Source organism: Phaenicophaeus curvirostris, chromosome 12 (assembly GCF_032191515.1).
Source record: "Phaenicophaeus curvirostris isolate KB17595 chromosome 12, BPBGC_Pcur_1.0, whole genome shotgun sequence".
Lineage (NCBI taxonomy): Eukaryota > Metazoa > Chordata > Aves > Cuculiformes > Cuculidae > Phaenicophaeus > Phaenicophaeus curvirostris.
In genome coordinates this window covers 7,337,313-7,350,785 of record NC_091403.1, presented here as the reverse complement: position 1 = coordinate 7,350,785, position 13,473 = coordinate 7,337,313, and the positions used below count along the sequence as shown (strand labels likewise).

Sequence of the window (13,473 nt, the reverse complement as noted above, 5' to 3'; positions counted from 1 at the left end):
GTAAGAAAGGCTAGAAAAGAACCATATTTCTTTCAGTCTTAATTAGATGCAAAAAGGTGTCTAAATTTGGTTCCACATATCAATGCCAAAATTTCAAAATACAATAAAGCCAAGTCAGTGGTTGCCCTGCATTTTAAGACAAAAACTCAATAGTAACAGCCCCTCAAACATTACTCTTATCTACCTGTAAGTGGAAAAACGATTTTTTATAAATAGCAAATTCTTAAAAATTCAGATTCTAAAGCCTGTTAGATAGTTTTACCTACTCTTGCTGTTTTCAATCATACAGTTTTGAAAGTGAAATTAGAATAGCTTTACTAGACAAGTACAAATTCAGATTCATACTGCTTTGCTTGCAACCTCTGCAGAAGAATATTTCTAGTCAATATCAGTATTTCTAGTTATTTACTAAACGATAAATGACTACATATAATCTCAACTTTGAGCTGAAACTAGCCAGTGCTGTCCCTTTAACACTGTTGTTTAGCAGTGCTCCAGTTTGACATCAGTTGATACTCCTAAATATAGCTCTGCCTTAACTCCCCCCTCCAGTTCACAAGCCAGACAAAGCCAACTTCATGACTCACACCCTGACACAGGCCAAACAACCCTCACAATGCTGCTGCAATTTAGTGTGAAGCATGAAACAACATAAAAATCTCAGGAAAATATTTAGAAAATAACTCACTAAAACATGGCCTTTATTAACAAACTCTTGACTTCGTAACCTCCCCATTTGCTATGCAGGATTTTGATTCTCTGCAACTGAGTGTGTTCAGTGGGATTCTATGCAAAATTACTTCCAATTTGGTCTTCTTCCCTCAGACTCTCCTGCCCTCATTGCAACCTTCTCCTTGCTTTTTCTAAACTCCTTGAAGAAATTGTGGTAACGACAAACAATGTAAGTAAAGGAGAAACATACAAAGTAGTAAAAGGCTTTTGTGGCTAGTTCAAAGGTAGAAGCAGAAGCATTTCACAACCACAGATGGTATTTATTGCAAGAATGCTGTATATTCCAGGCACTAGGTCTATTACACAACAAGACAAACACTTTTTCACACGTGGGTGTGAAAGCGCTTATCCTGCTCCTCTCCCCATTACACAGGAGGCCTGTCTAAGATTAGGAAGTACTCTAGCAGGAATTTAAGATACATTCAAATAAATTGCCCTCAAGAATTAGTGGTTTGTATTCCATAAACAATGCCAGTTAGGAGAGAGCTTTTGCTTAGGTTGTGGTTAACTAAAATATTGTCATACGGTCATTTTATTGACATGGGATAACTAAGGTAATCGAAATAAAAAGCTGAGGTAGAAAGAATAACAGATGGAAATACACAGAGAAAGGTGGAATCTGAAGAGAAAACATGAGGTTAACGCTAAGATTTGGGGTGGGGAGCTCACAGAAAAAGGGTAGATTTCTGGAGCCATGTTAACACTTCAAAGACAGCTGAAGGAGGTCAAGTCTAATTTCTAAAGCCTGGCTATTACTTTGTGGAGAAGGCAGTAGTGGAACCACAAAAATGAAATGAACATTCAGGGGAGAATTTTTTCCTTTCTTTATCAAATAAAACAGTAGCTTTTCTCAGGAAAAATGACGTATCAAAGACAAAAAGGAAGCTAAACAAGATGCTTTCATGACAGTGGCTTTACTTAACACTATTCTGCCTCTGAAACCAGTATATTATTTCTGAGTTGAGCTAATAAGTAGGCAAGACACCAATAGCAGATTTTTTGCTTTCAGAGTACTGTGACATAAATTTCATTTAGTGTAAAAGCATCTGTATATTTTCTGCATGAGAAAATGCACATTAAAAACAATAATCCAAAGTTTTCACTACACTGACAGTGCTGTGAATCCATGCGAAACCTTTACTCAAAATTGAAATAACTACACAACTACACATTTTTATACCATATGAAAAACAGTGCCCTCTGGCTTCATGTTAAATGAGAATAAGAAAACAGTTTAAAGCGTAAGACAAATTACCTGGTTCCTATTTCCATCTCTAGTAAAGAAACAAATGGAAAATTACATGACAACTCTCTAACTACACTAATTTGTCAAGGAATGATTATCATCATCATTAACATAATTCCAATGAATACTGAGATAATTTGATATTCAACTTAACATACAATCCTTATCGGACAGTTGTGTGTATGCTATGAGAAAAATGAAACTCAGTGAAAAACAAAGAAAACCACATTTTTTTTTTCTTCAGAAGTGTTTTGTTCACAGGATATTTGTTTAAAGCATGAAGATGAGGAAAAGACTTATTCAATCAAAGCTATGTAAAGGACTTTCAGTTTTACATTACCTTGGAAAAGAGACTCTACAGAAACAGAAAATATTACAAATTCTAAAGAATTACCATGTATTCTATTGCTAAAAACTACATACACTGAGAACAACTTCCTGATATACTAAAGCTGAAAAAGATTAGATTTAAGGGAAATTACTCAGAAGTCAGTAAGTATAAAAATAATGAAAAACTAGATTTAACCAACAAAATCTATGCTGCCTAGAAAACTGCTTTCATCCACCACTCATTCACTGCCTCCTACAGAGCAGATAACTTTTTGAGACTAAACTAACTCCTAGACCAAATTCCTTCTCCCCCACCCCAAGTTACACATGGTATATTTCAGCACTGATAAACATCAGAAATTATATTATATCATTAATACCATTATCTAGGCACGTAGCTTGTGTTATTTAAGGATTTTTGGGAAAAGTACATTGTCCTTACTAAGACTGCAAAAGAATAAAGAAGCAGCACTGTATAGGAGTCCCCAGAAGAGAGAAGCTATGTTAGGACGGAGATGCAAACATATCCAAAATATATTTATAAGATTCAGCATAAAAAGATTATCTAAACCGTTAAGTTCACTATTTAAGTTTTCATATCCTTCAATATCTTTGCAATTCCAAACTTAAGTAAAAGTCTACCCCAAATGATACTTCAGACAGTATTCCACTTACAGTTTTGTTTATTTATCTGCCCTGAAGTGTACTATGACATGATACTATGACAAATATCTACATTTTACAATTACCTTTCCGTACATGAATTGACCAGCTTTGCTACGAAGCTAAAAAACTTAATTCATCTGATAGACATTGAACTTTCTCTGACCAGAACAGCTAAAGGAACACCCAGCTGATGAAACCACCCTGGTAACTGCACACACTCCTAAACAGATCTGATTTATGGTGCCTTTATCATGTCTGAATTGCTATACCTGAATTGACATGTAATAAAGCATAAAAAGGGGCAGAATCACCGCCCCCGACCTGCTGGTCACACTTCTTCCGATTCACCCCAGGTTGGCTTTCTGGGTTGCAAGTGCACACTGCCGACGCTCGTGTCCACCAGCACCGCCAAGTCCTCCTCTTTAGGGCTACTCTCAATCCATTCTCCTGTGTTTGTGCTTGGGATTGCCCCAACCCAGGTGCAGGACCTTGCAGTTGGCCTTGTTGAACTTCATGAGGTTCGCACAGACCCAGCTCTCAAGAAAGCAGAGCGTACACCACTATTCTACAAACTGCTACTTACTAACAATACTGACATTCTAGTTTTAAAGAGGTTATTGGTTTAAAAAACCAGAAAACACCAAACCCAAAAGCATGCTCAAAGCAATTTCTATAAACAGATTGAGGGAGGTTATAGTTTTCAGGCTATTCAAATGAAAATGCAAGGTAATTTCCCAAAATAATCAGTGATCTAGCTCAGTATGCTGGAAAAAAATTCCAAGTGCAACATTACAGATGTGAGCTCAGCCAGTCATCTCAAAATTTCACCTTAAGACTTCAATTACTGTTTTACATCAGTGATACTAACTCTTGTTCTCTTTTAGTATTAGAAAAAATAAGAGGTTCATTAGCCAAGTAATAAATACAGCTATTACTGTAAATAACTACTCTCTATATACATTGACATATTTAGTTTCACAGAGGGAGAGACTAAAATTAATACATTGATGCTGACTAAAAGAAGTAACTGAAATACTGGGGGAAATCCATATCCTCTCATTTTAAAAAGACTTGAAAAATCACACCCAATCAAGTATTCACACAGAAGATTTGGAAATTTTGGAGATGAGCCAGCTAATATCTGTGACCAAAACCCACAGTCAGCTACTGAAAAGCTGAGTACCATCTGCCCAGAAGCAACCGCTAGTCAGTTCTCCACCCTAACGCAAGGAAAAGGGGGTGGTCTCCTTTAACAGCGACCCTGAACTCTCATCAATGCATATTGGTGTAATAATAGGGTAATAATAATAATAATAATGTCCAGTTCTGGAATCCTCAGCCTAAGAAGGCTATGGAACTGTAGGAACAGGTCCAGAGGAGGGCTACAAAGATGATTAGAGGGCTAGAGCACGTCCCATATGAGGACAGGCTGAGAGTTGGGCTTGTGCAGCCTGGAGGAGAGAAGGCTTGGAGGAGACCTGGAGGAAACCTTCCATTGCCTGAAGGGGCTACAGAAAAGCTGAGGAGGGACTGTTTACAAAGGCTTGTAATGATAGGATGAGGGCCGATGGGTCTAAACTGGAGAGGGGCACATTTAGATTAGACCTAAGGAGGAACTTCTTCACCATGAGAGTGGTGAGGCTTGCCCTGAGAGTGGAACAGCTTGCCCAGGGAAGCTGTGGCTGCCCCATCCCTGGAGATGTTCAAGGTCAGCTTGGATGGGGCTTGGGCAGCCTGGTCTGGTGGGAGGTGTCCCTGCCCATCACAGAGGGATTGGAACTGGATGGGCTTTAAGGTCCCTTCCAACCCAAACCATTCTATGATTCTAATAAATTTGAGATCTCAAAGCCAAAACTCACTTCTTCCTGAAGAAAACACAGGGGTGATAAACAGACGGACTCCCTACACCTCAAACCCTCTTTGTAGTCTATTCCTACATCTTTTCTATTAAGTTGCTGTGAGCATATGCCTGCCGCTGTGCTGTGAGTTTCTTCAAGCAGTAAGGGTATTAAATTGTCTTGATTCTTGTTAGTCCCACTGCTGCCCGCAGGCATAGAAGCAGCAACAACGAACACTGACAAGTCTAGGCAGTTCTCCTTCTGGTACTACTTGGGAAACCTTAAGCATCAGCAGTATCTGTCTGCATACCAACTCCAAAGAATCAGGAGTACTTGCCTCACATCTGTAAGACTATTTAGAAATCTAATTTTCATTTACATGAAAGCTCACATTTTACACCTTAGAATAGCTAAAAGTTGCTTTAAAACTGATACAGAATGTTCCATTGTATTCTCTCCTTTCCTCAAAAACGTAATTATTTGATTTTTTTTGACATTATAATCCAACAGTGGTCAAAAGCAAGCTTTAAGGCATTTTTGGCGAGATGAATACATTACGACTTTTATATCTTATACAGCTCAATTTTTAAATATGATTAAAAATCCCTTGTATCCAGAGGCAAGACTAGACACATTTTTAAGATCTCCTAATAAACCCCTGAAAATTAGAGCAGAGAACATTCCAGAAGCACTTGAAAAATCTAGAAGTGGTTTTCTTCAGAAGAATTACTACACATATGATTCCCTTTTATAGTGTTAAGAAGCTAGTCAGAAAAAACAGAAAAAGTATAACTACACAAAAGGCAATTTAAAATCTTCAATATAAATTAAAAAACACCCAATCTAAAAAAGGCAACCATTAACCATTCAAAGTATTCTTCCCTAAAAAACCTTAGCAGAGTCAGTAAAGACTTATGTCACTGTTATACCTCTGCTCTAAGACACAATATTTTCTTCTCTCCAGTGATATGTTGACACTGATTGGAAATCAAAACAATTAATCACTTATTTCTTTTATGATAAAGTTTGTCAAGTCAAATCCCCCTGAAACAGAATCACAAATAAAACAGCAGAAAGGGTTAAGGGAAACGGGCTAAAGGAAACTTCAGATTATCAGCAAAATTATAATTTCATTTTAATGTTACGTTACACTGCCCAGTAGGCAACACAAATTACTCAGCCCGCTTGTTGGAACCACACACAGCAAAGAGCAGTATTTGCAAAGGGACTAAGTCAACTCCAGCAAAAATAGAGTTAAGAAAATGACTTCGGTTTCCAGCACTGAAAGAGACCAAACAACAGTTTAACTACCATGTCCTTAGCTCAAAGAAACAATTAATATAGATACAATGATGCCACGTACACTCAACAGCTCAGAGATAAAACCTACTGGCTTACTATAAGCTAGTTAAAAATACAGGGTTGTTTTATTGAAGTTATAAGATGGCAGTTGGTGATAAAAACTGTAAGTATTCCAAAATAGAAGACAAAGCTTTGAGTTTTCTTTGTTTCATTCACCATTTTCGGCTATTTTCGGTAACATCCTTGAGAAAGACTGCCCTCCAGTGTCCACGGATCACACTAGGCTCAGATTCCAGCCCATGCAGCTGGAACCACTTCAGGCTGGCAGTTTGGTTTTTGTTGTTTTTTTTTTTTAATAATCACATTACTGATTCAGAGAGTGAAATTAGCCCACCAAATGTTTGCACAGAAATAAAAGGCTGGTGAAACAGCAGGACTGTTCCTAGGGCTCTCACAGAAGGTGCTAATGCTTACTAGTTGGCATCAGTCCTAGAAAGCCATTCTGGGCCTTTAAAATGGCATCACTGCTTGCAGCTGCTCTTTGCTCTTAATAGAGGCTGCTTATTAAAAGCTTCTAAATTGTTCAATGAAGTCCTAAAGGAATAAAATGCTTGTTAGACACCTTGTACTGAGGTTGGCTGTACTACTTCATACCAGATCTTCATGCTAACTGCAGCTGTATGGCACCTATCCTGAGAAAGGCACCAAAAAGCCCAGAAGTACGAATCTGTAACCGCCTACAGTTCCCATGATGTAGCGTTCACACATCAAGAATCCCATAAGTGCTCGATAAATAATAAAAACATTAAAGAACATTGAGCAGGAAAGCAATAATTTTCAAAACGGAAATATAAAGGTACACAGCAGCCTGTCATGTAGGAAGTCAGTTCATAGTGAGCTGGCAACAGGATTTTAGATTCTTGCTTTTAACAACATCATTTAGTAAGTTAAAGAAACAAAGGCTCTTGATTTGTTAGAACATTTGAATTCATATAGCTAACTGCTTCTGAAAATATTCATGATGTCACCTAGCCTCCTATGAACATTAAAACACTACAAATCTAGCAGTAAGAGAAAAGCTTTTAACAGTATTCAAAAAACCCAAAAAGCAGTGAAATAGTCATACAGGCAGCTCTAAGAAGAATCTGGGTTTTGTATGCTAGCAAACACAAGATTATTGTTGTAGTACTTGTGGATAAAACACAGCATACACATTAATTGTAAGACACACATTATTCTGAACTTGTGGGCATGCATGCATGACTCTGGATGTGCAACATCCATTAAGATAGTTTGTATTCTAAAAACACACCAGGGCAGCATTTTCAAAACAGCACATAGATTTGTGTCCAAGGTCTAGGATACACTGTTTTTTCCAATGGATGTTCAGGCAGTTTTAAAGAGGCGAGCACAAACAGTGCACGAGATGTCTTGGAATCAAAAGAACTCAACTGATTTTGAGATACAAATTTAGGTGACATATGTAATTGTCACATGTAATGTTTGCAAGCATGGAGTATTTCTATTTATTGAAGTTACAAGATGGAGTCCTTCTATATTTTGGAATTCAAGCATTTTAATACACCATACCTAGTTAGAATTTACAAAACAGGTTAATGTTGCATCTGTTAAGGTAATAAGGCATCAGCCCAACTGCAAGTCAAGTGAGGCTGGTACAAAAGTTCACATGACCCTTAAGGCAAGACAGAATAATACAGGGAATGCTAGCACTGCAGTAAGGACAAGTAAGTAGGCTGTTTGCAAGACAAGGGTCTCACTCCCAGGACTCAGACCTGATAACGAGGAGGTTCAAATTCAACAACTGTATGCCACGCAAAAGGCCTGTGACAATACAGAAACATAAGCCATTCCTGAATTAGTACATAGAGACACGTGATTTGGTTTTGGATCAGCACTTCAACATTATTCCAAATTAAACCTCAAGATACTTTTCATAGCCCATTTCAACAACTGTGATGTTTTTCATTCAGCAGTTTCAATTGAACACAGGCAATACAAGTGCCATTTTGAATACAAGGGCACATACCTCATCTAGTATCACCTTACATGCTGCTCCAGGAACTAGATTCTCCTCCTGCAAGGCCTCTGTTAATTCAAAGTGGTACAAAGCAGAACCTAGTAGTACCAGGTACGATGTATAATTTCCTGCCTCTAACAGGTCCTGCACAGGACCTCTAACAGAATTGTGGGGGCATGGAGGGAAGAGTGAAAAATAAGATAGTACTCTCTTCAAACAGCATTTTGTTCACGTACTCCTTTTTAGTTCTCAGAGCGGAGAAATCAACAGTGCTTCTAAAATTACAAATTCTACAAACCAGATGTTCTTGTCAAAGACAAGAATTTTACTCTCTTCATAAAATTTTCTGACAAACAATTTTTAAAAGAAGATTTATTACAAAGACTTTACTATCCTTGGTCCCCAGTAACTTTTTCATTTGTTTTAAAATATATTTCACCTCCTACTCAAGGTCTACAAAAAATATACAGTAGTCACAGAGACTGTCAAGAAAGAATGTGAATTACGAACAGCTATGTGGAAGGAGGCGGTATTTTGCATTTGCCATATTACTTGAAAATGACAAACAGCATAAAGCTTTTTGACAAGTACTTTAGACAAAACATTTACGTTACAAACTTGCAAAACAAACAAATTAATGCAAAGCAGCCTGTATCTCCTAACTTCCAGGAACTTGGAATGATAACAGAAAATAGCTTTCCAAAGCTTGCCAAAATGGCTATGCATATCAGACAAGGACATAGCATTGCTTTTCAACTGGATGTTCTTGAATTCTCTTTGTGTGACAGGTTTGTAGTTTAAACACAGCATTCCTCATTACCTTTTCCATTTAAAGTATGTTCCTACAAGTTTATCAGATTTTTAGCAACTATAAGATTCATATTTTAACAAAACATTAATTGAATGCAAGGAATAAGGGATGAAGTCTCTTCATCTTCAGTAAAACAATGTATGTATCAAGCCATGTCTTTGATCATTAAACATTTGCATAAGCCAGTACAAAGAATAAAAAAGCTGCTCACTAGGACCAAGCAGATTCTTCCTTATAGTAGAAAAAATCCACTCCAAGTCTTGAAGAAAAAAATCTGAAAAACCCTATACCACAAGATTTAAAGTGGAAATAGGCAGTCATGATTAACTGTGTATTCCTTACAGCAATACTTTAATTATACAGAGTAAAAATATAGAGCTTTCAGAAAAGCTTCCTTAATTTACTAGACAATCTAAAACCTGTTTCCTTAGAAGGCTGAAGAGAAATCACTGTTGTATGCTCTAAAGCTGGAAGATAAATAGCCTTTGAAACAGAAATCACTGTTACTAACTGAAATAACGGAAGTGGAATAACATCACCATTGTTACCAATTCCTTTCATGTTGCATTTTCTCCTGGCATGGTAAATCACCATCAAGTTAGTAAAGGAGTTTATTGAATTTATGAAAATTAACAATGCAGCTCCATAGGGAAATAGGAGAAACAAGTGAACAAGAAGGTATTTAGGGCTTTTAAAATAATGCTTTAAAATTAAATCAGATTTTTATTAAAAAAATATATACTTGAGCTGGCATGCTCTAGATTAAAATAAAAGCGTGTTTTGTCAATATGTAAAGAAACTGGACAATGATCTGGTAAAAAGAGAAGAAATACCAAAAACAGTTTGGCTAAGCACTTTGACAGTTAATTCTCATCATAAAATGTTAATGAAGTCTTCTAAATATGACAAATCCTGTGTCACCAGTTAGAATTTTCATAATACTCAACTAATACCCGTTTCTTTAAGTCAGACCTCACTAAGAGTAACCTTCAGCAGTACAGGGCTACAACTTTTTCCTAGAATTAATTACTTACAAAAACGTTTCTTGAAATTTGGTCCAACCCAACATCAAACACAATCTAATTCTCATAATATGTTTTTCTCCGCAGGAGGTAATTTCAGGAGCATTTATTATTTGGCAAGCACGAAAATGACATCCTTTCACTTCTACTGCAGTGTGTTTTGGAGTAGGGATTTTCCAAACTCTTAATTCTTTAAATCAACAGACCATATACTTAATACATTCAGATACTGAAAATGGTAAATTTGGGCATCAGACTAGAGTCAAGCATAATTCAGAATTTTAAAATATTAAGCTTCCAAATAAAACTAACTCACCAACTGTTTATTTTCTGAGAAACAGGCCCATCCTAAAAGCAACCAGTGTGATTAACTGCCTAGATTACCAAAATCAAACCCTGACAAAGTACACCTATTTTTATTATTTACTCTAAATTTCTAAAAATCAGACAATACACATGTAAAAAATCTTATATTTTTCTGTAGCTCATAAGTTTTCATTCCCAAGATAAAAGAAATAGCAAACAAAATAATCTTTGAAGTTTCCACTTCCTACATTGTGAACACTCTTCTGATATTAAAAAAAGACAAATGAAGGACAAAATTGGCAAAGAATGCTATTCATGCTCTAAAGCAAAGCAGCTTGTGATCTGGCACAAAAAAGCCTAACTCAATGATTAGGACGACTTATCACTCAGAACCTTGTCCACGGAGGAAGTTCAAAATCTGCTATAGTCATAATAGAAATCTTTTTAAGCACCAATCTTTTTCAAGCAGACCCATAAATAAAACTACAATTATCCGCATCACCAGAGAAGTCCTATTACAGAATTTCCGCTCGTGGAATAATCCTTGCAGTTTATAAAATCTGAGACCTTACTACTTCCTTTGGCAATTCTGGCAGCAACACTTACCTGGCAATACTCCAACCTGTAGATAACAGGCTAACGGGCTAACGTAATTACCAGTTTTCTCCTCTTGATCCATCTTTTCCCTCCTCACAATTCAAAGTTCACGAAAACCACTGTTTATTTAAGAGTGCCTTATTTTTGCACACATAAGAAAACCTATCTAAAAATATTCATAGATTTATTATTAATCACATGAAAATAATTTCAGCTTATTCCAAATGATAGAGGGATTCAAACTCTAGGAAATTAAATACTAGCTACATCTTACCCAGAACATTTCCTGCTGGTACTTCTTCAAGATCTTCAAGTTCTCTTCCCATAAGCAAGTAGAGATTCTCCAATGTACAGCAAGTCATATGAGGTACTACTGGCAGATCATCTGTAGCAGAACACTGGGATGACAGCTACACACAGTAAAAGAACCAGTGTTGGATATTTATCACTTAGCACTGAGAAAAACTTCTTTCTAAAAACTTCCTTGCATTCCAAAGCTAAGAAACACAGCCTAAAATCATTTTCATTTCAAAAGTTAGATACTACAAACCAAAATATACTTGAAAATAATTTTCCCCTTCAAAAAAATCCAGTCTTGTGACAAACTAGCAAATTTTTATAAAGAAAACAAAAGAGAACACTTCCTTTGGTAATTTTTAAAAGCACACTACCTCCAGCTTACTTTCAATTTTCACCAACAGCACAAATGTTATAAAGTAAATTAATTAATAATCAACTTCTATGATAATAATTTCAAAACACTTAACAGCATTTTTTTTTGTCCATAACAGTATTCTGCACCTTCCTGTTCACCAAAAATATTTTTACCTCCTTCTCAAGTTTTCTTTGAAGCAAAGTATGGACATGCTGGACATGTTGTAAGCTAATGCAGCACTATGCTTAAACCTTAACATTGCCAAACTTCTTTATACCTAGTTTGCAACACAATCAGCTATTATCACAATTATCTAAATTGCTTCACTATTTTTTTACTTGAATTTATTTATTTATTTATTGAGTGAGCATTGTGTAATAAGTTGTCAGTGGGATTTTAAAAGAATCCCAAGGTATAGCAACAGTTTAGTGTCGTCTCTTACCTTATGCAAAGCCTCAGCAGGATCATATTTTGGTCCTAAAACAAAGATCTTTTGCCCTCGTCGCACCACACCACTGAACACTCTAGCAAAAGCAATGAAAGACTCCTTGTTTTCTGCTTCCTGTTTCGTTGCCTTTGTGGTCATGATCGCCACTTGACCAGTGAGCTGTTGCTCTTCACCTAATCAAAGTTAGAAAAATATATGAAGTATAAGAGCAGTTTATGCCTCGTCATCTGAAGAAGTAATAATATCAATTACAGATCACCTTATCAGAACTGGTGAGGCATTAAAAGACTGCAAGAATGCCCCATTGTAACTCATAATGACTGGATTCAGTCCTTTGGCTCATACATTGCTTTTGTACCAATTAATGATTAGGCTGTTTGGTTTCAGGCTTTTGGTTTTGGTTGTTTGGACGTTTTATTTAAAGGAAACAATTACTCTCACCAAAGCTTAAAGGAATTAAATCATATTGAAATAATGTATGCTAGTAACAAGTCCATAAGAATGTTCTAACAAAAAAAGCCAAACAAATTTGAATTTTTCTACCCCATATATGAGGGCAAAAATTCAATTGCTGCACCTTTCTACTTAGAGTGAAAAATCATTTTTCAGTAGAGCATCTCCTTCAAGCATCAGTCTTCAGTGACTGGAAGTACTGACACCAAGCACGTTCTCGACCTATAGGAAAAGGTGTCCGTGGTACTATTACAGCATTTATGAACTACCAGCTTTCTTAGAAATTCCTCCTCACTCTTCATTCAGTTTCATCTATTGAACGGTTTGGACTGGCATGTGTATGGTTCTTTGTAAGGTACATAATTCCTTGACAACACCTAGACACTATTATTAAATATCCTCTGAGAGAAACCGATAGCAGAGCACTATATACCTTTTGTGTCACCAGTGTTCCCAGTTACTTCAGATGAATTTTCACCTGGGGGCTTCTCTGACAGCTCCTTTCCTTGATTTGCTGCTAATTTTTCTGCATGCCTTCGTTTTGCAAGTTCACGCCGACGGGCTATCTCTTCTTGAGTCAAAGGCCTACAATGTATTTTAAAACATTTGTATTTGGTAATGTAATTTATTTTAAAAATAAATAAAAAAGCAACGATCAGAATACTATATTTGCCATAAGTAAAAACTTATGCAGAATGCCTTTTGTCCCATGATACTGTATAATTTAAGTCAGCTAAAATTAGCAAACTCTTCCACTACCATGTTTAGGAAGAGGCCATCATGTTAAATTTTGTTTGCTTTGCTAAAATAAGTCAAGTTTCTCCCACTTTTCCAGAGAAGATCCAAGCCAATTTCCAAAACTGCTTTTTCACACTGTGTCCAGTGAGTTATCCTGAGCTACAAGGACGGCTAAAAATAAATATACAGAGTACTAATCTAAGCTTGTCTATAGCAAGTTAGTTAGAAAAAAGCAAGACTTTTCTTCCAAATACATAAGGATCAAATACTGTCATTTTAAGCTACTTGCAG

The 13,473-nt window shown here is 36.4% G+C and overlaps 1 protein-coding gene across 1 annotated transcript in view; it reads right to left on the bottom strand.

The window, feature by feature from the left end:
• EFL1 (elongation factor like GTPase 1) overlaps positions 1-13,473 on the bottom strand; it is a 62,624-nt gene that overhangs the window by 31,585 nt on the left and 17,566 nt on the right. Inside the window, exons 12-14 of the mRNA XM_069866487.1 lie at positions 12,878-13,029; positions 11,986-12,164; positions 11,163-11,298 (exon numbers count right to left, since the gene is read on the bottom strand). Coding sequence (XP_069722588.1) covers positions 11,163-11,298; positions 11,986-12,164; positions 12,878-13,029 — 467 coding nt within the window. The remainder of the gene's footprint in view (positions 1-11,162; positions 11,299-11,985; positions 12,165-12,877; positions 13,030-13,473) is intronic.